This window comes from Emys orbicularis, chromosome 8 (assembly GCF_028017835.1).
Source record: "Emys orbicularis isolate rEmyOrb1 chromosome 8, rEmyOrb1.hap1, whole genome shotgun sequence".
Lineage (NCBI taxonomy): Eukaryota > Metazoa > Chordata > Testudines > Emydidae > Emys > Emys orbicularis.
In genome coordinates, this window is record NC_088690.1 from 16,238,806 (window position 1) to 16,265,983 (window position 27,178).

The window sequence follows — 27,178 nt, forward strand, 5'->3', positions numbered from 1 at the left end:
TTACAACTCTTTTAAATACTGCAGCACCGGCTGCAATGGCATGTTTTCTCCACAACGGAAGTTTCGGAAAGCTTGATCAATTTTCAGAGGACTCAGGGATAGATCATAGATGAGGTTGTAGTTGTGGATTAGACGCTTTGCTTTTTCCTTTTCCAGCATGCCTACATTTAAAAAAAAAAAAGACTTTAAAAAAAAACGGGTTCATTTTTCTACAGATTATCAACTCATTTCCTTTGGCAAAATCAAATCCTTTGATGACTCTTGTTTCTTATTAGAATATGGTTCCCAAATATCATAAAGGTTATATATTCCCCATTTATAAGAGGGTCAAAGAGGCATGAAAGAAGCCATCATAGTAAATTGTTACTTAGCATGTACTCAAAGCATGTACCTCATTTTGCCAAAAAGGCAAAGTCCAGCAAACCAAAGAGGACTTTGGTGATGGGAGCCAGGTGAGTATCCTGTACAGGGAAGGAGCCTAAATGTTAGCACGTTTGATTCAAGCTAATCTTTGAGCACTGTGGAGTGTGATTCATATGAAGGGTGGAAAGTTACAGAAAGGTCTCATAGCAGACCAAGATTATATGTTTAGCAAAAGACTTGGTGAAACAGAGAGATCTATGGAGGGTCACAATATACTCCCTGGATAGGAAATTATTGAACATTCAGAGCCAGGGAATAACCAACAAACCAACCACTGCAGACTGGTCACCAAAAGGGAACAGTTGAGTCCTCTCCTTTCCCTGCCCTGCCTAACTGTGCCAGTGAAATTCTTTCTTGACTGGATGTGTGTTTGTGTGACCAAAGGCGAAAGAGAGGTATGTTGTTATGTACAGTCTCTATTATGGTACAGTCGTTGCCTGGCAAATATCTGTGCATTAATCCGAGGACACCAAGGCATCAGGTATTTAACAGCTTGGAGACTGGCCAGTCCTTAAACATTAAGGTGCAGCCAGGAGCAGAGGCTGTTTTAGGAGGAGGCAGGCCATTTGGGCACTAGGCAGTGTGGATGGGATGGGATCTTTTACTGGTGCAAAACCCTTCTTGCCTGCTGGCAACAATCCTTGTCCTCAGCCTGCCCAATTCAGCCCTCCCTCAGGCTGGGAACGAGCCAAGGAGCTAAGGGGATCTATCAGGATGTCTGGCTGGTGGCAGGGAGGAACCGCAATGGAGATGACAGCAGATAGCTTGTAAAGCCAAAGGAGCCCATATGTGCACCCAAGAGCAGAGTATGACCCACCCGACTTTCAGACCCTTCCTTCTGGCTTCAATAGTAATTAATATTTTTTCTTTTGAGATGTATTTATTCACAGGCATTCCTATGGCACTCCTTGGCAGAATATTCAAGAGCACCCCACACCCCTCTAACATTGGGCAGTATTATTAGCTCTATTGTACATATAAGGAAAATAAGTCACAGAGACTTTAAGTGACTTGTCCAGTATCAAACAAGTAGTTCATAGTGGAGCTGGGAATAGAACCCAAACTGACATCCATCTGACCTCGAGTGTTTTAGAAAGCAAATTACTTTCAAATAATAGCTCTGATCCCTTACTCAGGTGGGTGGTCCATTGAGTAAAGCCTACAGGCTGTCTTTTAAAACATTACCTGTGTTTTTTATATCACACAAATAAAGAGCTCTCTCTAGTTTTCTGAACCGGTCTATCCAGGCCTCCTGCTCTTCAGAGTCACTGGAGTCAGTCGGACTGAAGAAAGACTGGATCGCTGGTCTTTCTTTTCCTTCAGTGGCGGGATAGTTTCGAGCCCAAGTCTTGGAAGCAAGAATTTCATGCTCTTTGGTGTTTTCCTGCAAAGGAAAGGACTGAACAGTGTAAATCAAAGACTAACCACTAATAGTTTTCTACAGAGGGAAGATAGAGTTGATCCTAGGGAGAGGCGAATGGAGGTAGAACAAATCTCCCTAGGCTGGTGTGATTCCACCACAAGGCATTGCCCAGCACAGCACACCCCTCCTGCTCAGTCTGACCATCCTTACTTGGAAGGAAAAACGTAACAAGGCCCAGCGTTGGCCAGAACTCACTTAATGGGTTTTCTGATAACCATCTTCCTCACTTCACTGGGACAGTTGCCAGGCTAGGTTTACAGTGCATTGCATTTCAGTGACTGGCTACATCGCAAAGTTGGCACAACAGGTTATTTTCAGGCCTACTCACCATAGTTTAGAGGTGGGACCTGAAGACAGCCAGCATACATTTGCTAACTCAGATCCCTTCCCTGTTTTCCTGCCTATTCCCTGGCTACTGAACAAATTAGTCACATTCAGTTTTTTCTTTGACCATCCCCTCTCTGTTTTAACAGTTCATACTATGGCTATTTTTAAAGTTATCTGTGAAGTTCCTCTCTTTCCCTTCTGCAAGTATTCCTCTCAATGGCAGAGTCTCATGATGAATGGCTAATTAGCATCCTGTTCCACTAGGGGTGCCATAAAAGCAATTTGTTATGCCAGGGAGGTCCCCACCCACAATAATCTATGGTATGGTGTCAAGCAAAAGAATGAGGCCTATTGAGAAACTGGTAGCACTGTATGGGGTCTAAAGCGGTGGTTTCCTCCACACAAGAATTCTTTTCAGTCAATGGCGAGTGTAAAGAAAATTAAGTCCCTGCTGTTCAGTCACAAGTCACTACTAAGAAATTTAAATGGAAACGTAAGATTAAAACTATTAGCGACAACAGAATACTTTTGTGTTTAAGGCAGCTATGAACACCACAGTCGTGGGCTTGGTCTAGAATGTTGTCTACCTCCGGAAATAGCCCCAACTTAGCCATTGCTGAAGCTGCACTTGTGCTGACCCCCACATGTAGACTAGGGCAAGCACTGGATTCACTAACTGAGGTCGATTTCTGCCCAGTCAGTACCCGTTGTCTATGCTTCCGGGGTATGCACTGAACTGACTGCTGACCACCAAAGGCCAAGTCAGGGCAATTTCCAAGTCTGGATAGCCTTAAGACACCCTCGCCAGCTGGTGGAGGCTTCAGCAGAAACACAGCCCAGCAAGTGTTTACCCTCAAGGAATAATGGGCCAAAACTTTCAAACCTGGGAGTGTAAAGTTAGGCTCCTAAATCCACAGTGAAGTTCTTAAATATGGATTATTATGGAGCCCAGATCCTTAAAGTTACTTAAGTGCCTAAATCCCATTGAAATCACATTGACGACCAAATATTAAATCACAAGGAAATTAAAAACAAAGCAACAAAAAAAAAATCCCCTAGCCTGGGATGAAACCCAGTGATTCTGGAGCTCTCCCTTCCCACAGGCATTCTCCTTTCTGTCAACTGATAGTCACGACGGGATGGGTTGAGGAAGCTGAGCTGTGGTTACCCCATTGCTTACCAAGGAGCAGGTATTTTTTCATAGATTCATCAATTCCAAGACCAGCAGGGACCACTCTGATAATCTAGTCTGACCTGCTGTATAACACAGGCCAGGGAACTTCCCCAAAATAATTCCTAGAGCAGATCTTTTAGTAAAACATCCAATCTTGATTTAACAATTGTCAGTGATGGAGAATCCACCATGACCCTTGGTAAGTTGTTAATTACCCGCACTGTTAACAATGTAGGCTTTCTTTCCACTCTGAATTTGTCTAGCTTTGGCTACCAGCTGTTATACCATGTAGCGTCACTGCACTTTTCCACAACCTCATTTGCAATAGTAGTCAGAAGACAGCTCTCAAGCCAAGACTGAGGGGATTTTGTCATTATTTCCTTTCACATGGGCGGCCAATATTGATATTATTTTCTGAAGTGTTTTACAGCAGGAAGCAAGTGTAGCGAGAGGCTGGGTCACTTTTAATAATAATAATAATAAATACAGACGCTCCCCGACTTATGCAAGCATTCCGAACACAAAGGAAAGACTGGGCATGTCCTTTCTCGTTAAGTCATAGGGCCCCAGTTCACTAACTTGTGCAACTTTAAGCATGAAAGTCATTCCACTGAAACCAATGGGAGTACTCATATGCTAAAGTTACACATGCACTTTGGTGCTTTGCTGGGCTGAGTTTTAGGCATTGAGGCCAAGAAAAACCACTAGTGACTTCAGTAGGCACCGGGTCTGGCCTATGCTGTTGACTGGATATTAATATTTGGTTTATTAATTAAGAAAAAACAAGTTACAGACTTGCCTTCTCCATTGTAGAGACCGTTATATAAAAGATCATCTGTAACATACCAACCAAAGATACTTATCAGCTATTTGGCTATATCCGTTCTATTGAGCATACCAGACGGGCAGCCACATCATCGCCGATTTCCTCTTTGAATTCCCCTAAAATGGAAACATTCGTAAGAATTTCTTGCATCTAGGTGCTCCATAAAAATAATCACAACAATGGGTTTTGGAAACTACGAGCCCAATGCAATGCTCGTTGAAGTCAATGGAAATAACTTCACTCGAGCACTGGATCAGGGCCTGAATAAACATGAAGGACTATGTCACCAATGCTTAGTGCAATACACACTTTCAAGTACATTTTTAAAATATGAGCAAATGCTTGGGTTCAAATGCCCAACTGGCCTGGCTGTTATTGATGATCTCGATACTCAATTTGCCCACCACTGCGCAGGGAATGAAGGTGCTACTTTTAGTTTTTCAATCACTCTAGTAAGTTTAACTTCTCTCATAGGCAAAAGCTGCCCCCACCATTGAGAACCAGTACTTTGCTGCTGCGCAAGTGAGGTGGTTGTGTACCACCTTCGTAAATTCAATGAGTATCTCTGGAGGGGATCCCTGTGTGGGCAAGGACTTTGAAGGATTCTCCAGTAATGGGGATGGAGCAGTCTCCACAGAGCAGCTCTGCTACTGCTTTGCACCCTCAGTGTATGGTGAGAAATCCCTCCCTCTATTCAAGTGGGTCACACAGGAATCCAGCCCAGCTGCAACCAATCACAGCAGAAACACAACTTGTCAATTGTATGGTATCTTTCATGCAAAGCAACCACAAAATGCTTTGCAGGCAGTTACATTCCAATCGATGTAAAGTAGGTAGGTCACAGCTCAAGCCGAGTGAATTTCAACAAGGAAGCAGTCAGAATTGTGTTGATGTTTTGTAGTAAGTGCAGCTGGTCACAATTTTTCACACAAAAATATTCCTATCTGGAAACCTGGCTTCATCAACATTTTGAGTGAGAACACAGCAACGTGGACAACATTTTTTGCAATTTTCTAATCATGAGAATTAAAACAAAATATGTTGCCATGTTTAAAGGCCCACCAATTTTCATTTTGAGATTTCTGATATGGAATATTTTGCCACGTTTCATCCAGTGAAGTTTTCCAATATTTCCACTTTCTGGGCCGATTCAGAATGGAACCTAACCTTGGAATGTCAACGTTTCCTGTCGGAGAAACATTCCATTTCCTAGCCAGCCCTAACAGAACGATGGTTGGGAGACCCATTTGAAGGAAATTATGACAGAACTAGGAGTTTATGCAAGGTTGCTTTGGGCAGAAATGGAGAGGAGGGCACAAAGATATGGGCCAAAACAGATCTGTGTTGCCTGGATTCTGTAGAAACAGTGTGTTAATAAAGCACCCACAGAGGTTGCCATTAATGAAATAGCAGCATTTGCCAAAAACTATTACCCAGTGATATCTAAGAGAGGGCCACCATTTCCTGCTCTAAATACAGGGAATTAACTGAGGCATGTCAGTTACCATTGTGTCATCGCTGTTGGCTAACAATGACCTTTTAATGGAAACACCTGTACATAATTTTCTACAGTTCTGCATCTGTTTCCATGGAAATGGAACCAGGCACAGCAGCTGAGTCTGAAGATTTCGATTATGCAGATTTCAGCTGTGGCTACCAGCTGGGCTCTGTGAGTACCATTTTCCAAACAGCACCTGCCACACTTTAGGGTCCCATATGCTCCTAACGTCTCCAGAGCCAGATTCTGCTACCAGTTACACATATATAAATCCATACTGTCTCCACCTAACACCATAGAATCACTCTGGATTTACATTGGTGTAACTGAGTGTAGGATCAGGCGTTTAGGTGTTGGAGGGGGTGGAGAAGGATAGAGTTTGAATGTTAATTTTTAAAAAAAATCATAAAGAATCATAAAAAATCTTTCCCCTACTTTTACCAAATATGTGCCCTTCTCTGTGGAGTGAACAGGCTCAAACCCTCATCTTGTTACACAGTTTTCCCAGGTGCACGGCATACAAGGGTAGTCGATTGTCTCATAACCCTCATCTATCTCAATACTTTGCATTGGTGAATTCTGTGCCTCGATTCATTGCCTTTGCTATCGTTTTATGGGAACTTTTTTTAAAATTCAAGATTTTAGACAGACATACAATGCAGCCAAGAGTGGTGTTAAAACTCCTCTTTCTCCCCCTCTCTTTAAAGGAAAATCTGGCCTTTGTAGGTATCCTTTCCACTCCCACTGGGTCAAATTCTGTGATGACCCCATGCAATTCCAGTGATAGACACACACCTCAGGGCAGAATTTGGCTCAGCTTCTCGAATCCCGTTCATTACCATGGCATCTGGGTACCTATCACTAGATTGTTACGAGTGGTGTTTATTCCCAGTTTCTAATCTCTGTTACCATCTTTTATTTTCCTGCTGTATGTGTCCTATCCAGCATGTGTAAAATGTGCAAGGGTTTGAGAGGCCAGTTTTTTCCCCAGTTCACGTGTGTTCACGTTCCAGAGCTGGCCAGCTACAAAGGACTGCACATACCGCACCCCATCAAGGGATTATTTGGCAGGCATGGTCTCTCCTTTCTGTCCCCCACATACCGCACCCCATCAAGGGATTATTTGGCAGGCATGGTCTCTCCTCTCTGTCCCCCACACCTACGCACTCCAGTAAGCTTTCCTCTATGCAAGGGGATCAATGCCTAGCAGGCCCAACCCGTCCCTGTGTTTTCACAGTTACTCTGTTACAGCTTAAAATTCAAGCCCTTGTACATGATTCTCTGGCTAAGTACTGTAAATCAATTCTCTTCCAATACCTGCTTAATATCCATCTATTTGGAGATTACACTGATTTATGCACAGCAAGATGGATTGCAACATAAAATTTCAATGGTAGGAAAGATGAATTATCACCATGAATGAAGGGTGTTTATAGTTCAACAGACAGCTGGTTTGTCTCCAACCAGATGGTCATAGGTTCATGTCCAAACTTAGAATCCTGAATATGCTTCTATGCTATGATTATGATTGGAGGAACACAGGGTTTGGCCATCATGTGAATATTAAAAACCCCATAACACTTTCTAAGGATTATTAGATTAGTGTAGCGTCCCTGTCAATAGCTCACAATCCAGCCTTCATTTCAGCTTTGAAAAACCAGAAGCAGGAAGAAGTAGCCCTCAAAAACCAGCTGCCTCTATATAAGCAAACACATTCATTATTAAAGCTGGGCCCGAATCCAAATGATGGATCCAACCTCACCCATCAGGGTCCTTGAGGACATTCAAAATGTGGAGCTGGATCCAAATTTTGCAAATAGTCATTAGCTGAACCAAACCCCTCCTTACAAACACCCCAGACATTTTGGGGTTTTAAAATCTGGATTGGGATATACATTTTGTGGTTTGAGACAATCTTCACTTATTATTCAACTAGACTTTATATTATTTGTTTATATTATATTATTAATAATTATATATTATATATTATTCAAGTCTTTTAAAATGAATAATTTTTGTTTCACACTACAGTTTGGAAATAGCTTTTCCAAACAGGACAAACTATAAAGAGGTATTAACATATCCTGGAAAATTTTGAAAACTAGGCATTCCACCTTTTTTTTTTTTTTTTTTTTAATTTCTGTCTTCATCCCAGTTTTTCTCTTTGAAAGAATCTGAAATTTCAAAGCAAAACTTACCTGAAACAATCATGTTTTTCGCACAAAACCATTGTCCTGAAATATAGCTCAGGTTCACCTGATATATTGGTTCTCCAAAAAGATTTGTGACTACAGCCAATCAAAAATTCAGTAGAACCAAAAGGAATTGATGAGTTTGAAGGAAATCTACCTGTTGTTTTTTTTTCCCAATCAAGTTAGACAGGGAAGTAGGAGACCATATTAGGACAAATGAAAGAGAAAAAGCAAACTAGAGTAATTATCAGGGCCAAGTGAATTTTTATAAACTACTGTGATTATCTATGCACATAAATGCTCTGGTGATTATCTATGTGCATAAAACATGTGCCTCTCAGGAATGCACAGTCCAGCTACTGACAGCCAAGAATGTGCTAATTAACTGTCTGAAATAAGCTCTGGACAGGAAGATCAAAATGCAGAAGTTAGTCAGTGTGCGCAGAAGAATCTAAAGGAGTCTAAGATGCTGTGATTTACAGTTGCTTCTAGCCCCCTCAGTGTGCAAGTTACTCGGACTTGCACTCACAGATTCCCTCCGAATGAAGCCCATTACCCAGGTGTAACTTACACCTATTTACACAACTCCTTAGAATTTGTCCCTGGAATCTTAGTGAGTCTAAACTAGTTTGACTCACCTACCAAGAGCCTAGAAGGGAGGATTGGTAGGAGCAAAAGCAACTAACAGGAAAGTGTAAGTAGCTACAAATATAAAAGGTTGGGCTATTGTAATTTGTGCCATTTGCACTGCTCTCTGCTATCTCTTAGCATGTAAATTATGCCTAATTAGACTCCCATGTACTCATCTCCTAATCTGGCTCACTTAGGCCAAATTCTGGATTTACATGCCTGTGAGTCACTACTATGAATTTCAATGAGAGCCCCATCAATGCATCCAAGTCTAGAATTTGGCCTATAGCAGGGGTAGGCAACCTATGGCATGCGTGCCAAAGGCGGCACGTGAGCTGATTTTCAGTGGCACTCACAGTGCCTGGGTCCTGGCCACTGGTCCGGAGGGCTCTGCATTTAAATTCAATTTTATATGAAGCTTCTTAAACATTTTAAAAACCGTATTTACTTTACAATAGTTTAGTTATATATTATAGACTTATAGAAAGAGACCTTCTAAAAGCGTTAAAATGTATTACTGGCACACGAAACCTTAAATTAGAGTGAATAAATGAAGACTCGGCACTCCACTTCTGAAAGGTTGCCGATCCCTGGCCTATAGCATATAAATGGAGCTTGGAAGGGAAATCTGCAATACGGCTGCGCTTTGCTAGCATTTTGTAGGCTATTAAATGAGCAACAGACACAGGCAAAATACACATGTTTTGAGCAGGGCCGGCTCCAGGGTTTTGGCCGCCCCAAGCAGCCAAAAAAAAAAAAAAAAAAGCCGGAGTGAGGGACCGTCCGCCGAATTGCCGCCGAATAGCTGGACGTGCCTCCCCTCTCCAGCGTGGCCGCCCCAAGCACCTGCTTGACAAGCTGGTGCCTGGAGCCGGCCCCAGTTCTGAGTGAGGCTGATTACACTGTGGGATCAAGGAGAGTGTTAAAAAAGTACCACTCCTCAGTAAACACAGGAAAAGATTATTGAAAATGAATCCCCGATGGTACCCAGACAGCGAAGGTAACTGGAACAAGAGAAACATGTTGAAGATTTCCAAACATGGGCTAGAATATAGGGTGAGCAGACTCCCTGTACAGATGCGCAAGCCAAATGGAATCTACCTGAACAACAGATCCTTAATTAGTGGCTAGATTGTCCCTGAAACACTGCATTTATTTCGCCATTGTAACTCTGGGTCTTGTTTTCAGAGGGGCCAAGCACCAACAGCTCCCAGTGACGTTGATGTGCTTGCTCAGCACCTCTGCATGGAAAGGCCTGATTCTGCATTGACCTGCACCATGTGTTGTTGTTTGCACCAATGCAAAGTGAATGTAAAATAGTCTCATGATTTGGTAGCAGGTGACACCCACTTGGCACTGGTGTAAATGCCTACATAAGGTGTCAGGCAGTGGAGCAACAGGCCCCATGTCTTCTTTGAAGCCAGGATAATTACTTTCTGAGCATAATGGAGCCAGATCCTCAGCTGGTTTAAATTAGGATAGCTCCCTTATGGATACTCGAGTGACATCAATTATCCCAGCTTCAGATCTGGCCTATACGCTGCACTATTTCTTCATTTTCTCTAAGTTGAAAATTCTGCAACAGCAGCTGGAAAACCTGCAAAAAAGAGAGGTTACATGCAACCAAATAGGTGCATGCTACCTGCTAGAGAGAGAGAGAGAGAGGAATAGCTTTTGAATATCAAACTAGTGAAATTCCTGTACTGACAGCATGGATCCAGGAGTGCACAATTATTATGCACAATTTTCCTTTGGAGAATATACATTGTACTGCTCTTTAAAGTGAAGAGAAACATTTACTGAACTTGCTTTGGCGGTGGTTGGTTGTGGGTTTTTTTCTTTGTTGTTGTTCCAGACTTGTGAGACCTTTTCATTTCTTAAAAACAAGGAATGCTCAGCATGGCACTTTGACAGGGTGGCATTATCAACAGCAGGACACTTGTTGGAAAAAAGCTCACTATGTAGGATGAAGATATTTCAGGGATCTTTGGTCTTGGAAAAGGTAGTGTTTTCACGGTGCTTGTTATATCTCCCGGGTGTGATTTAAAGTGACAGTCACTTCACTTACCCACAGGAACAGGCAAATTAGGAATCGCATCAGAATGAGCTTTCTTGAGCAACTCCACAAACTTCTTCCACCTGCATGCGCAAACATTTTTAAATGAAATATAATATTTGAAAACAAACAGTCTGACTTCCAAGAGCTATGTAATGGAGGTCAGAGACATCATTAAAAATAAACAATAAATTTACGAAAAGGTTTTTTGAAATAAAGAAAGAAATGACATTATAAATATGCAGCAGAGCATACCACAATCACCAGCATGAAGCTTAGCTTGTGCACATAAATGCAATACATCACATGATGCACTGTCTACACATTCGGGACAACATTTTCCAAAAGGCAGACTCTCTATTTGCCAGGGCACTTTGCAGCTCTAGGATTTTTTAAAATACTATCTATCTACAACTGAAGCAAAGGATGGACACAAACTTGGCTTTATGGGCCACATCCTCAGTGCAGAGAGGTGAAGTCAACAGAGCTATGCCAATTTCCACCGGTTGAGTTAATCTGCGGCGGCTTTTTGGTGGTGCTACAAAAGCTTTATCTCCCCAATCCTGTAACTTCCAGAAACTGAACTGATCACCTCACTTCTCCAGGAAAAATAAATTAAAGAAGAGAGGTAGAAAAATCTGCATAGAAATATCAGACATTCCTCCTCCTAGCCCCCATTTTTCTTGTTGACAAGTTACAGAGAGGACATAACTTGTTCTGCTTTGTTCGACAAGGCTAATCTCACGTGACTGTAATCACTCATGGTGTTTTATTGATTTTAAGCACATTTAATCAGAAAGTGGCTCAGAGCTAGATTCCTGCTAATTACTTGAGAAACAGCCTCCCGAATGGCTTCACAATTGGACTGCAGATTAGAATGGACAGTATATACTAAAACAATGATTCAAGCATTCAGCTTCCTAGATTTATTTTGTTTATATTGGATTTTTTAATCTCTAAAGAGACGTAATTCAGTCTATGGGCAAGTGGCATTTAAAGCCCTTAACAAAATGGCTTTAATTTAACAAGCAAGGCCTTAGCCAAAGATGTTATGTGTGTGGAAGAGTTTATCCTTTACAAATGTAATTCCTCACTGCAGGTCATAGGAGTGAAGGTGCCCTTCATCACACCGTGCTGTGACATGTACAGCATTGGAAGGTAAGCCTTGAGAAGTCCGTGCTTTGCTGAGAGCCGAGAGTCTTGCTAAATCAAGACATGAGAATCCACACAAAGACTCCTCTACAGTTAGGTTAAGGTCTTTGGTGCAGGCTAAGGGCAAATTAGCCTCGTATGGGCTAAGGTACTTTGATTTCGTTGTAAGGTTCTCCTAAATTCTGCTTATGTGAAAAGGGCTTTGGGTTGGTTTCTTCTTTCCAGTCATGCTATGAAGAGCTCTACCCTGTATCTGTGACCAAAGTCAGCCCAATTTTGATCTTATAACTGGCAAGGTCCCAACTAAGAGTGGGACCTCAAGCCCCTAGGAAGGGGATATGGAAAATCAGTGAGTGATCTCCCATTTCAGTGTCTCTGCCAGAGCGAAGCTTGGGCCAGCCTGTGAATTGCAAGTCTCCATGACACACCTAAAACGGGGGGATGGGAGAGCCCCATGCACAGAGCAACTGGCTTTGTAGCTTGTGTGTGAGGCTGACCCTGTACAATCAAATGTCTATTTTAGAAGGAATGATCAAGTCTGGATGGTATTAAAAACTTACTGTATTTTGCCTTGTTTGCACAAATCATGGTTGTTGAGCAAAGCTTCCAGCAATAAAGGAGTTAGAGTTAGTCTATGCTTCTGGCAAACAGTCTCAATCTGGAAACAAGATAAGATTTCCCACTGAAATTTGGGGTATCATTATCTATGGCAAAGCAACTGAGAGGAGAAGATTTTATTATAAATCCAGTGCACATCACAACCATCAGCTCCAGTATAAAAGATACACGGCAAAGTGTTTTCAAACACTCTAGTAAAACAGCATATACACATATGCAGTTGTGACCAGGACTGAGCCATTTCTTCTTGTGAGCCTGATTTTGCAGTCATTTAACACGCTAAACACCATGTGCAAATTCTGCAAGCAGAATCAAGTGACTGTGCAAAAAAATTACCAGCAGATCTTATTAAGAATTAGGTCTGGCTAAAAAATTTCCTTCAAAACCATTTCTTGGATGGAAAATGGGTTTTCAACTAAATGAAAGTTTTCACAGAAAGCATCCAATTTCCTTGAACATTTTTGTTTTGTCATTGGAAAGCTGAAAACCCCAAAGTTTGGGCAGATTTGGCAGTTTTCTGCCATACATTTTCAGGTTTTTGGGGGTTTTTTTTTTTGACAAAAGATGAAATTTTCTACAGAAAAAAATTTCCCATTTTCCAACCAGCTCTACAATAATTCTTAAACATAACTCATATATCTTTTTTTTTAAACAACAACAGATGAGCTCAGAATTCTGTGCTGAATACCCCCAAACTGAACAACATTCAACACAGTTCATCTAATTCATCCCTTCCTTTTTTCAGACCTGTGACACCATGGCCCACTGCTCATTACTGCCTCCTGAATGGTGTGAAGCCTCAAGCATTCACTCTGCTTAGAAACTCATCTCAGATTCACCACTGAATTTCCAAGGAGCCAACCTGTAGGCATGAGGCACGTCATTTATCATTGAAGATGATGTACTGTTTTCTAAAGCCTTTCTATTATTTTAAACCCTGTGGGAGTCTCATAGGAATGCTCTAAACTTGACAAACGCCACAAAGTATAACAAATCCAGGATTTAGCTTTTAGCCTCTTCACCCATCCCGCTCTCCAGCTCTTCCCACTCCACAGACTTTCAATTTTTTACCTTAACGAAGACGTGGGATGACCGCTGTTGGGATACTGCAGAGCAGTAACCAAAAGCAATATAAGCCCAGCAAATTCTGCAAAGTATCAAGTGTTCTCACCTCCCATTGACTTCAGTGTTTTTTGAGGGTCTCCCCACTTCTTAAAGTCTGTGTCTCTAGATATGTCTGCATTGCACTATCTGGGGCTGGCCCAGGTCAGCTGAGTCAAGTTTGTGGGGCTTGGGCTGTGGGGCTATAAAACTTCAGTGCAGACATTCAGGCTTGGGCTGTAGCCTGGTCTCTGAGATCCCACAAGGGGAGAGGGTCCCAGAGCCCGGGATCCAGACCAAGCCTGGATGTCTCCACTGCTGTTTGATAGCCCTCCAGCCCATGCCTTGTGAGACAAGTCAGCTGACGTGGGCCAACCACCAGTGATTAATTGCAGTGTAGACATATCCTTTTAGACCAGTTCTGAAGGATTCACATTCTTTTCTTATTTTTAAGCATAAAAATATAGCTTTGAAATGCATTCTGCAATAGTAACAGGATCTATGCGTATAACTGACACAAATGGTCCATCTATGGCTTTAAGTGTGTTACACTGCTATTAAATGAGAGCCGTCTACCTGTGATTACATGACTAGACTGAACCCTGTTCTGGGGCCTATTTACCTCATAGAGAGAGAGAAGGCCGGAGAAAGACTTATCTTCTTTTTGAAAACTCAGGCTCAGTTTCTCCATGTCTAGTTCCCCCTTATATTCCTCCAATATTTGCTTCAAGATCTGTAATGGGTCTTCAGGAGCCAGAGAGCTGGAGGATCAAAATATAGAGATTACCATAAAAATAATACATAATACTTTCCAGTTCGCCTGGCCCCACAAAGGATCCCAAAGTGTTCTATGAGTATACTGCCCTCCCAGGCCATATAGAACCCCTGAGGTGTTCTGGGGCAGCTGTTTAACTGATCACAGCAACAGAACAAAACAGGCTTGGGTAGGAAGCAAAGAAAAATAGCAAATCCAGCTAAAATGCCATGGTAAGGAAAACTTAATTACCTTTTGGCTGGATTATCAGGTTTAACACTGTGATTCATGTGAAAAAGGCCTTAAGATTTTTTTAATGCTATACGCACCTCGGATTTTTTGTTTCACCTAAAAGATGGTACTTCTAAATGCCTCCTATCTCCATGATGGGGCATGGTTCAATACTGACTCAGAAAGAAGGAGAGCCATCTACTGAATCACCAATAATGCTTCCTGGGGTTTCCTTGGAGGTTTCCCATTCAGTAATCAACCAGGCCCGCTGTTTTTAGGATCTGATCAAAGCATAGGTGAGCTGATGTGGCTGCCGGCTGTATATCATAAATACCTGCCTGATCTTTGCCTCAGACTTTTTCTGGTAGAGCATAGCTTAATACATGTGTAAATAAAATGACATACTTGTGTATGGCTCCTAACTTTGTTACATTGTTGGTACTGCGTAATGCTGCTGTGCCACATAGTGACTGGAATGTACAGTAGAAGGGGTGGCTCAGTGGACTGATAATAGAGCAAAAGATAATCAGTAACTGAGTTTCTTGATTGTCTGTCAGTTGCAAAAAAAAAAAAAAGAAGGTAAAAAAAAAATTATTTCAGGTCCACCCACAATGAAAAGTTTCTGAAATTTTCAGCAAAGTGAAAAGTAAAAAAAAAAATGTTTTGGGTTGAATGAAACATTTTGTTTGTCCCAAAAGGTAATGTTTTGTTTTGATTTTGAGCTTTTTAAAATAAATAAATAAATAAATAAATAAATAAAATTGAAGGAAATTCAAACCAGAAAGTCATTTTGAATCAAAAATCAAAACAATTCATTAAAAAATGAACAAACGGGTCCTTTTCATTTTTTCATAATTTTTGTTTATTCAATTAAAATAAATTGGTGAGTTTGACACAAATTCACAAAAGGTTTTGATCAATCTGTATCTGCATTTTTTGCGGAAAAAGAGTTTTGGTAAAAACTTCTCCCAGCTCTACAAAAGATTTCACCACTAGGCCTCAGGTTCTAAAATCCAGCCGTGGCTAGCGGTGACAGAAGTCTGTTGCCCTCTGTTGGCTGCTCAGTGGACTATAAGAAATGAGATGGTGGTCTCAAATCCAATTTCTAGTGTGCTAATGTTCACATCACATAAGGTCACAGTCACTATCAACATCCTTGTTGTCAATTTCAGCAGTGTGATCGTTTGCTCTGACAGTGGGAGCCTTTCTCATCCAGATGAGTTACGTTGATGGGGGAGTATGTACTGTACTTATTCTGTGCATAGAATACTTCAGTCTCCAGTGATTTCAAAACAGCATTTCTCTCATATTATATATATACACCTCTACCCCGATATAACGCTGTCCTCGGGAGCCAAAAATTTTTCCCGCGTTATAGGTGAAACTGCGTTATACTGAACTTGCTTTGATCCACCGGAGTGCGCAGCCCCACCCCCCCGGAGCACTGCTTTACCGCGTTATATCCGAATTCGTGTTATATCGGGTCGCGTTATATCGGGGTAGAGGTGTATATATATATATACAGTCCGGTGTGTGTGTGTGTATATATATATATATATACACACACACACACACACACACAATTACACACACAAGGATAAAAAGGCAATTATTAAAATTGTCTCTAATTGAAACTGTTTCCCTTGCCAAAGTTAAGTAAAGGGGAGTCTGCATGATCTCAAATGATGCTTCTAGCAGTATGTAGTGTAGGTGATCAGCGACCCGAAACACGTAGTGGTTTGAATGGTTGCAAGAGAAAATCTGTGCTCTTCTACGCTATGTAAAATGCTTTTTAATCTCATAATTGAAGAACCAGTTTTGCTTTCAGAATCCTCAGTGAAAAGAGCAGGCTTGAAAACGTTCTGAAAATTCAACACCTACAAGACTTTTACCAAATGAAAACCAGGAAAAGGAGGATTTCTCAGATACTTTTCTCATTTGTTTAGAGTAATAAATACATTAAAAAAAAACAGAAATAGAACCTTTTGCTTTGATCCTTTAAAGTGACACTCTTTGCTTGAAGACCCAGATCACATGTCTTGATATTCTGCATTTCAACTGCTGCAGCTAGTCTTAGAAACTGAATCAGCTTTTCAGAATTTACCTTAAAAAACAGATAGGTACAAACACAAGCAAAGGGCATAGGAAAATGTCAGTCTGTTATAACCTCTCCCTTAAATTGCATCTTCCTGAGAAAATTAAAGTGAAAATAAAGTGCTTTAGGGGGGGAAATCACATTTAATTTTACTTACAAAGTTAAAAGGTGTCTCACACATGAGATTTGGATTTGTGCCTTTTTATGTTTGTATATGATGTATAATGAATCCCCTGAAATGAATAGTTAAGACCAATGAAGTCCATTGAAATCAATGGGAGTCTTTTCTCTGACTTCACTGGACTTTGCACCAGGCCCTTATAGGCCGGTGGAGGGCAAGAGGAGAAGAAGGAGACAGGTCCCTAGGATTAGTGGATTAGCAGCCGAGCGTTTAGGGGGATAAGAAAGAGTTTGGCAGCAGGAGGTCTTGTGTGTGTATGGGGAGATCTGGCAGGAAGAGCTGGGTGAGGGTGTGCGTCGGAGGACTGATTTATAGGGCTACGTCAGTATTACAGAAATGACTCCATGAGACAAGGGCTCCCCTGTGCCTCATTCAGCATACCCCTAACAAGACACAATACCCACTGCACCGCTAAGCTGACTGAGCACTCGCGCAGCACAGCCTGACTTCCTGCTAATTGTTATTTAGAAAGTGCTAATGTTAAAACTGAGGAGCAAATCCTACCCCTGCGTCCCCTGCACAAGAGAAGGCATCATTCGGGGGGGACCGGGAAAGGGGTGCAAAGTAGGTTGTAAATGTAAACGAAAATGTACTGGTATGAGAGAGAGTGGAATATGCGGACAGTGGTCATAGGTGCTGGAACTAGGAGTGCTGGGGGTGCTGCCACCCCCTGGCCTGAAGTAGTAATAACAACCCAAATACATAAACAACAAGGAGTCTGGTGACACCTAAAGACTAACAGATTTATTTGGGCATAAGCTTTCGTGGGTAAAAACCTCACTTCTTCGGATGCATAGAGTGAAAGTTACAGATGCAGGCATTATATACTGACACATGGAGAGCAGGGAGTTACTTCGCAAGTGGAGAACCAGTGTTGACAGGGCCTTTTCCTCTCCTGGAATTGACATCTCCTCATCTATTATTGGGAGTGGACTACATCCACCCTGATTGAATTGGCCCTGTCAACACTGGTTCTCCACTTGCGAAGTAACTCCCTGCTCTCCATGTGTCAGTATATAATGCCTACATCTGTAACTTTCACTCTATGCATCCGAAGAAGTGAGGTTTTTACCCACGAAAGCTTATGCCCAAATAAATCTGTTAGTCTTTAAGGTGCCACCAGACTCCTTGTTGTTTTTGTAGATACAGACTAACACGGCTACCCCCTGATACTTGAACCCAAATACATGGTTTCTGCCTTCAGCACACCTACTAACAAAATTGGTCCAGCACCACTGAACGTAGTAGCATGATACTTAGCACATAAGGCACAAGGCGGTGGAACATCAGGACCATTCCCTAAAATAATACACATCTCTACTACCTGAGCTGAAGAAGAATCTCCATTAGCGGTTGTGTTGGAGCCAATGGGTGGGATTTGCAAAAAAATCAATGTTGGACTAACTCGATTCCCTTTCAAGTCAAGAGTAAAACTTCCAGAATTAGGATGACGCTGAATGATTCTGAAAATCCCATCTGATTACATCTGTAGTTCAATCACTATGGGCAGTGATACATAAGCAAAATTGCCAGTATATTGCAACTTCCTTTCTGCTGTCAGTTACTGTAATCAATTACAGTAGCAACACTGGAGGCATGTTAGAAGACAGAAAATGTCTAAAACACAGAGGTCGTTTCGGCCACATTTGCTGATTAATCCCCAAAGAGCAAATAAAGCCTAACTAACATATGAGCATCTCTAAGCTAAGGAAGTTACTGCTTATTAACCTCTCTCTTTTATTTACTTGACTTGCACGGATAAGTAAAAAAGAAAAAAAAGGGAAAAAGACTAATTGATTTTTCCCCCCAGTTAAGACATTCAGATGAACATACCAATTCAGAGTCATTTGCCTCAGAAAACCTCTCAAAGAGGCGCTTGACAGTTGGTAATTGTAGAGGGACTTCATGCTTCAGAAGGAGGGAGCTCAGCTGGGACTGAGGAAGAAATCCAGAGATGGGCTTCAGAGTCTTAAGCTCTCTCTGCAGCTTTTCGAACCCGGCTAACCTAAGAGGACCCAGCCTGAGTTCATTTCTGACGAGAGCCAGGAGAGAATCCTCTTCCTCAGGTGACTCTGATGGCCCTCGGCATATGATCTGCTGGAAATCATTTAGAAAAGAAACATCTGGTTATATAACATACAGTAACTTGAATGAAGAATGGTAAAGCAGATGGTTGAATGGAGATTGCTTTACAACATCGTTACAATGGCTGTGCTGAGCAAAACAGCAGTCCACCCAGCCCCCTGGCTGCATGCTAAAGCTGCGCAACAGAAGAAAAGCTGCCCTACATGGACAGCTGAGGATTCCATTTGTCACAGAGGAATCCTGGGATTGCACAAAACTGGCAAAGCTGCTTTGGTATAGGGGACATGCTAGGGTCAAACATTGGAGGATGGGAGCTTGTGGTGGTTTCCAGATTCTCAGCTGCTGGTGATGTAATTTAGAGCAGCCCTGCAGCTGCTCTCAGTTACACCAAAGGCTGTTTTGTCTGGCTCAGGATCAGGGAGATAAAAAGGTGGCTTAGCGTCCCCCTCCCCCTGGCTCCTTTCCCCCTCACCTGTTCAGACTGTAAACTTGGTCTAGCTGAGGACTGAGCCCATCATTAGCAGGCCAACACTTGAACCAAATTGTCATTGAAAATATTTAATAGATGACCAGTTATGGCAATATTTCATAGAATCATAGAATCATAGAATATCAGGGTTGGAAGGGACATCAGGAGGTCATCTAGTCCAACCCCCTGCTCAAAGCAGGACCAATTCCCAACTAAATCATCCCAGCCAGGGCTTTGTCAAGCTGGGCCTTAAAAACCTCCAAGGAAGGAGATTCCACCACCTCCCTAGGTAACGCATTCCAGTGCTTCACCACCCTCCTAGTGAAATAGTGTTTCCTAATATCCAACCTAGACCTCCCCCACTGCAACTTGAGACCATTGCTCCTTGTTCTGTCATCTGCCACCACTGAGAACAGCCGAGCTCCATCCTCTTTGGAACCCCCCTTCAGGTAGTTGAAAGCAGCTATCAAATCCCGCCTCCTTCTTCTTTTCTGGAGACTAAACAATCCCAGTTCCCTCAGCCTCTCCTCATAAGTCATGTGCTCCAGACCTCTAATCATTTTTGTTGCCCTCCGCTGGACTCTTTCCAATTTTTCCACATCCTTCTTGTAGTGTGGGGCCCAAAACTGGACACAGTACTCCAGATGAGGCCTCACCAATGTCGAATAAAGGGGAACGATCACGTTCCTCGATCTGCTGGCAATGCCCCTACTTATACAGCCCAAAATGCCGTTAGCCTTCTTGGCAACAAGAGCACACTGTTGACTCATATCCAGCTTCTCGTCCACTGTGACCCCTAGGTCCTTTTCTGCAGAACTGCTACCTAGCCATTCGGTCCCTAGTCTGTAGCAGTGCATAGGATTCTTCCGTCCTAAGTGCAGGACTCTGCACTTGTCCTTGTTGAACCTAATCAGGTTTTTTTTGGCCCAATCCTCTAATTTGTCTAGGTCCCTCTGTATCCGATCCCTACCCTCCAGTGTATCTACCACGCCTCCCAGTTTAGTGTCATCTGCAAACTTCCTGAGAGTGCAGTCCACACCATCCTCCAGATCATTAATAAAGATATTAAACAAAACCGGCCCCAGGACCGACCCTTGGGGCACTCCACTTGAAACCGGCTGCCAACTAGACATGGAGCCATTGATCACTACCCGTTGAGCCCAACGATCTAGCCAGCTTTCTATCCACCTTACAGTCCATTCATCCAGCCCATACTACTTTAACTTGGCAGCAATTTCACAACATTTACCTGGTGATGTCCTACATGTTGTCTTAAAGGCCGAGCTCTAAGGGATGGCTTTTGGAGGGCATGAATGTAGGACAAAGACTGATCTCCCGATGGGACAGACACACAATGAATATTTGGTGGTTTTAAAACCTTGAAGAACAAACGTGGAATTAGACATAAGGCAATCAAAGAAAAATAAATAGTTGTGTTCTAACCAAAATATACTCTGAGTACAAATATTGACATACACAAATATTTCGTCATATAAAATATATGCTGGTGATTCCTTTTTAGAAAGCAAACATGTTTAAACTCCAACAATAATACATCCTGAAGACATATTTAACTGGAACAGCTATTCAATTAGTTCTCATTTTATTAGTATAATTAGCTCCTCCAGCTCTGAAAACATTCCCCTACCACTTAAGATGAAGGAAACTCTCCATCAGCTGCTGGCATTATACTGTCTATGACTCATAGATGTGCCGTTCTAATTCCACCTAGTAGAAGGCAGTGGTGCTCCCAAACACTAGCCATTTTGTTACAATCATGGAATGCATTCAACTTTCCAGTAGCAGGGTTAGAAAGTCTCATTGTTTAGTATTTCATACTGAGCATTAGAAATGCTCTCCTGCATTAGAGATTAGGGTTAACAGTCCTCATTATTTTCAGCAAGAGATTAATTAAAGCCCAACATTTCTAAAAGCAACCTGGCATAAATGAATCAGTTCATTGCACAAATATCTGAATTGGTAACGTCTTTCCTTTATTCCTCTACTGAAGTCTAAACCTACCCTGATGTGGAAAGAAACGAATGCCAGGAGCTGCCTTTTGCAATAGGTTTAAAACCTAAACAAATGATTAGCTACTTTCAGTTCTGATAGTCCCCAAATATTACCCTTCCTTATAACTACTGCACATACGACCATCCTCCCCACGCACTGCATTCCTAATCTCCTACCACCTGAAATGGTTCGCTTTGCATTAAAAATACAGTAGGTCCCAAATACGGAAACGATGACCCAAATATCAGCCTTTCAAAACAAGGGCTGAAGTGGTTTATTTATGAAATTCCTAGGGATGGAGGGGAAGGTGCACAAAGACCGCAGAGTTGGACATGGAACAATGTAGAGCATTGTTAGGTATTTAGCAAAGAACACTGCAAACCAAAGGAGAGAGGAAGAGAAGGAAGAAATACATTTCCTGACTGGGAAGTTATTGAACATACTGAACAGGAAACAGATACATTCTCTCCCTGGGGTGGGGAGAAATCTCTGTAGCTTCTCCTGTGGAAATTTGTCTCTGGTCTTAAAACCAAAGGGCAGGACTGTGACCCTGTGCAGTGGAATAAAGGCAAATAAGATCCCTTCCACCCATATGGCCACATGAGCACTCCCTTCATTTTTGCTCTTGGCGCAAGGGATAGAACATGGGGGAGAGAACACAGACTGTGAGTCTGGTACTTCTCCAAGCAAGAGGCAGAGAGAGGGTCAAAGGGGCAGGGACTAGGCAGAGTTAACATGCTGAGCTGGCACAAATGGGGAAGTCAGCTGTACCTAGTAAAGGGCTCCAGTGAGTTATTTCCCCCGAGCAAGGGAGCAGCACTCAAAAAGGCACAATTCCACCCCAGGACAATGCCGTTATGCACTGTCCCATGCATGAGGCAGAGTCTAAATTTTTAAAGTCATACGCCTCCTAAGCACAACCTCTAGGACTGACTCAGTTTGACTCAGGGGTGTACAGCACCTCTCAAAGTCAGGCCGGGCATTCCAAGCCGTGCACCCACAAAGGGAGGTGCCCAAAATTACTGAACAATTCTAAAAATCTAGGGTCCAGATACAGCTGGGCAAAGAATGGATTTTTTGGTTCGCTAGCTATTCTGAAGAAAGAAAGAAAATAAATATTTCTTTTGACCCAAAACAAAATGTTCCATTTCAATTTCAAGCATTTTTAATGTTTCTGAATTTTTTAAAAAATAAAATGGAAGAAAATTTCAAAAAGAAAAGAAAAATAATTTAGAACTGAAAAATTGAAGACGTTTGATTTTTTCTAATGTTGGGGGGCGTGGGTAGGGGTTCCAACACAAACAATATGGGGAAATCAACATAAACTGGCAAAACATTACAGTTAGACTACCTCTAATTTTTTGCCTGAAAAAAGTTTTGTCCAGAAAATAGGGCTGTCAAGCGATTAAAAAAATTAATTGTGATTAATCGCACTGTTAAACAATAACAGAATACCATTTATTTAAATATTTTGGATGTTTTCTACATTTTCAAATATATTGATTTCAATTACAACAGAGAATACAAAGTGTACAGTGCTCGCTTTATATTTATTTTTTATTACAAATATTTGTGCTGTAAAAAACAAAAGAAATAGTATTTTTCAATTCACCTCATACAAGTACTGCAGTGCAATCTCTTTATCATGAAAGTTGAACTTACAAATGTCGAATTATGTACAAAAAATAACTGCATTCAAAAATTAAACAATGTAAAACTTTAGAGCCTACAAGTCCACTCAGTCCTACTTCTTTTTCTGCCAGTCCCTCGGACAAACAAATTTGTTTACTTTTGCAGGAGATAATGCTGCCCACTTCTTGTTTACAATGTCACCTGAAAGTGAGAACAGGCGTTCTCATGGCACTGCTGTAGCCGGTGTCGCAAGATAATTACATGCCAGATGAGATAATGATTCGTATGTCCCTTCATCTTCAACCACTATTCCAGAGGACATGCATCCATGCTAATTACGGGTTCTGCTGGATAATGATCCAAAGCAGTGAAGATCGACGCATGTTCACCTTCATCATCAAAGTCAGATGCCATCAGCAGTTGATTTTCTGTTTCGGTGGTTCGGGTTCTGTAGTTTCCGCATTGGAGTGTTGCTCTTTTAAGACTTCTGAAAGCATGCTCCACACCTCATCCCTCTCAGATTTTGGAAGGCTCTTCAGGTTCTTAAACCTTGGGTCGAATGCTGTAGCTATCTTTAGAAATCTCACATTGGTACCTTCTTTGTGTTTTTTCAAATCTGCAGTGAAAGTGTTCTTAAAATGAACAATATGTGCTGGGTCATCATCCAAGATGGCTATAATATGAAATAATGGAAGAATGCAGGTAAAACAGAGCAGGAGACAGCCGATTATTTTTTTAACGAGCATCATCAGCATAGAAGCATGTCCTCTGGAATGGTGGCCGAAGCATGAAGGGACATATGAATGTTTAGCATATCTGGCACTTAAATACCTTGCAATGCCGGCTACATAAGTGCCATGCAAATGGCTGTTCTCACTTTCGGGTGACATTGTATATAAGAAGCAGCCAGCATTCTCTCCTGTAAATGTAAATAAACTTGTTTGTCTTAGCAATTGGCTGAATAAGAAGTAGGACTGAATGGACTTGTAGGCTCTAAAGTTGTACATTGTTTTGTTTTTGAGTGCAGTTATGTAACAAAAAAATCTACATTTTTAAGTTGCACTTTCACAATAAAGAGATTGCACTACAGTATTTGTATGAGGTGAATTGAAAAATACTAATTCTTTTGTTTATTATTTTTACAGTGCAAATATTTGTAATAAAATAATAATATAAAATGAGCACTGTACACTTTGTATTCTGTGTTGAAATTGAAATCAATATATTTGAAAATGTAGAAAAACATCCAAAATATTTAATAAATTTCAATTGTTTAACAGTGCGATTAAAACAGTGATTAATCGAGATTAATTTTTTAATTGTGATTAATTTTTTTGAGTCAATCACGTGAGTTAACCGCGATTAATCGATAGCCCAATCAGAAAATTATGCCTAGCTCTTGTTCAAACTTTTGTGAGCCAGTTTATCCATCTGTGAGATGGGTATAATCCTCCTGATTTATCTCATGGGACACAGTGCAGCTGAATTAACATCAGCAATGCCATTTGAGATCCTCAAGGTACTAAGGACCTGAGTGCAAAATTCTTATTCAACTTGACTTCAGCAGGACTATTTGCATGGGTAAGTGCTCACAAACATAAGGATTGCATAACTACGTTCCTAGAGCACATATTTATATTGCTGCAAAGAGACCTGGTTATTTCAACATTAAGTATTATCCATGGATCGTCCCTGTAACTGATTGTGCAATTCAAAATGTTGCGGCTACAGTTTATAGCAACTCACTTTGCCATCCAGAAATCTGCTGTTGCTTGTTTGTGCTTGTTTAGACTTGTGTTCTTCCTGTTTGTCTCTGCTCCGTCTTTCATAATCTAGGTCATAACTGATTTGTTGACAAAGAGGGTTATTGAGACCCAGAGGATTTCCATGTGTCTGTCTTGTATTACAAGTGGGCAATTTCCGGAGTGCAGACTGAGTTTCCACTTTCGTGCCCTCCTTTGCCTTGCTGCAAAAAACAGGAGCAGAGACATAGCCTTATACAAATATATATTCCATTTGCATTTAGATTAGACAGTAACGTACAATATTCTGGTCTTAGAAAGTTAGCTGCTTGGATTGAAGCCCTCAGATATTATCAGTGGAATCTAGATTCATATCTTTTAAAGCCAGACAAGACCATTAGATCATCTAGTCTGACCTCCTGTGTAACAGGCTAGAGAATGTCATCCAGTTACTCCTTATTGAGTCCCGTTACTTGTAGACAGGGGTGAAAGCAACTTAAAGGACTTACCGATACGCAGGGTGACCGGAGTCCTGGGCAAGGTGGTGGGGGGGAGAGGGCTGGAAGGGGCGGGGCCTCAGGTGGAAGGGGCAGGGCTGGGGCCAGACTTCCCCAGCCAGCCCTTCAGTGCTGCCTGGCCCACGCTACCCGGGGCTCCAGCAACTGCCGCGGTAGCGGACGGAACCCCAGGCCCTTTTAAACTGCCAGGCCCCAGCAGCTTCCCCTTTTGCCTCCTCCCCCCCGCCCGCCCCAAATGAACATTTACCACACCATGGGAGAAGTTCACCTCCACTGTCAACTTGGCTCAGGTCTAGTGAATGTCGCTGAACCACTGACCTAACTGGAGTGGTATTATCCTGTCGCAGGAATGATTTCGACCTCACACAGATGACACAGAGAGGTTAGCCAAACACACTTGTCTATGGGTGTTCTAGAATGTAAAATGGGTCTTTGCTTAAAGGTTCCATTGGGTTTATACATAGTTTCCCTCACTCTTTCACTGACGTTAGATTGGACTTTCAACAACCAGACTCATATTCTGTTAGTAATCATCAAGTTGGGTTTCCTGTGTAAGGCAGGTCATTTCTTATACCCCATTGTAATGTCCTAGAAGAAGGGACTATTCTTCTCTGCTGACTGGGTGAGATCATCAAATGTATTTTAATTAAGACCGCAGGTTACACTGAATTGGAAGACAGACCACTCAAATTCTTCTGAATTTTCTTTTTGATGACCAGCCCTTATGGCAAAGGAAGAAAGGCAACGCTCATGCAAAATTCTTACCATTGATAATCTATTATTAATACCCTTCTTTTTTATGCGCAATAAACAAGTTAACTAAACAACACCATCAAATTACTACATGTGATATATTATCAACTAGATGAGAAGAACCAGTGGTAAGTCATTAATTTTTATAAATGTCATGTGTCCGCATTTTCCAGTCTAGTTCACGAAGAAAAATATAGGATTGGGTTTTTAAAAGAGAGTCGGTGGAGGTTTTTTTGAAAGTACAACTGCAGAAAAACAATCACATTTCCTGTGAGTGCTGCTATTTTGCCTATAATGCTACCTAACTAATGCTTGATTTATTTAGTTTTACTTGCACGTACTATAAAATGTTTTCTATTGCTAGATTTAGAAGTTAGATATTAAGATCTCTCTTTTCATTTTCTTTTTAAGGAGCCAATTCCTATTTGTCATCCAGCTGTCTCTTTTTTAGGCCAAGGTTTTCAAAACGGGGGCCTAAAGTTAGAAGTGGAATTTTCAAAATCATGAAGGGATTCAGACACCTAATTCCCATTAGAAATAAACGGGAGTTACAATTTTCAAAAGTGCTTAACGCCTACTGACTTTCAATGGGACGTAGGCTCCTAAATCACTTAGGCACTTTTGAAAATGTTGCCCTGGGTTTCCACATCTCCTGGGCAGCTTTGCAAACCCAACTCCTAAAGGCCAGATTTTCAGAGCAGATTACGTCCCATTTAGGTCACTAAATTAAGTGGACAGCTCCTTAAGCATACTCAGCTTTTGGCAGCTCCCAGTGGCCTCAGTGGAAGCTAGTGGGTGCTGAATACTTTTGAACACCTCATTTTTTGCTGAGCTCTTTTGATAACCTGGACCGTATTTTCACATGCGAAGCACCTGATTTTCAAAAGTGCAGAATACCCAGGAGCTCCACTGGAATTTAATAACATCTGCACAATCTGAAAATCAGGCTGCATACTTAGATGCTTACATATGGATTTATGAGCCTAACATTAATCACCCACTTTAAAAAAAAATCTTGGCTCTAAGTACTTATAGGCTACAATTTGCGGTCTTGTTTTTATTTTTATTGTAGTCTTAAACCTATCCAGCATTTCAAATTCCTTCAGTGATGCTTCCTGAAACAAACAATTACATTCATATGTTATAGAGTTCTTCAGCATCATACTTACAGTTTTGGTTTTTCCACAGTGCACCGGACATACTTGCTCCCAATGATTTTTACAATAGTCTCAGTATGTGCATCAGCCCCATAGGGAACATTCCTGACTGAAGACATGATTGGCAT

General features: G+C 41.5%; 1 protein-coding gene across 1 annotated transcript; it reads right to left on the bottom strand.

Annotated features, from left to right (window-relative positions):
* On the bottom strand, positions 1-27,178 carry C8H1orf87 (chromosome 8 C1orf87 homolog). Its single transcript, XM_065410210.1, has 11 exons — positions 27,063-27,178; positions 24,627-24,846; positions 20,485-20,613; positions 18,515-18,778; positions 16,388-16,509; positions 14,043-14,181; positions 12,262-12,359; positions 10,562-10,632; positions 4,246-4,289; positions 1,609-1,807; positions 1-161 (listed from the first exon to the last, which is right to left on the bottom strand). Exons 1-11 carry the CDS (start codon positions 27,176-27,178, stop codon positions 1-3), a joined length of 1,563 nt encoding a protein of 520 aa, XP_065266282.1.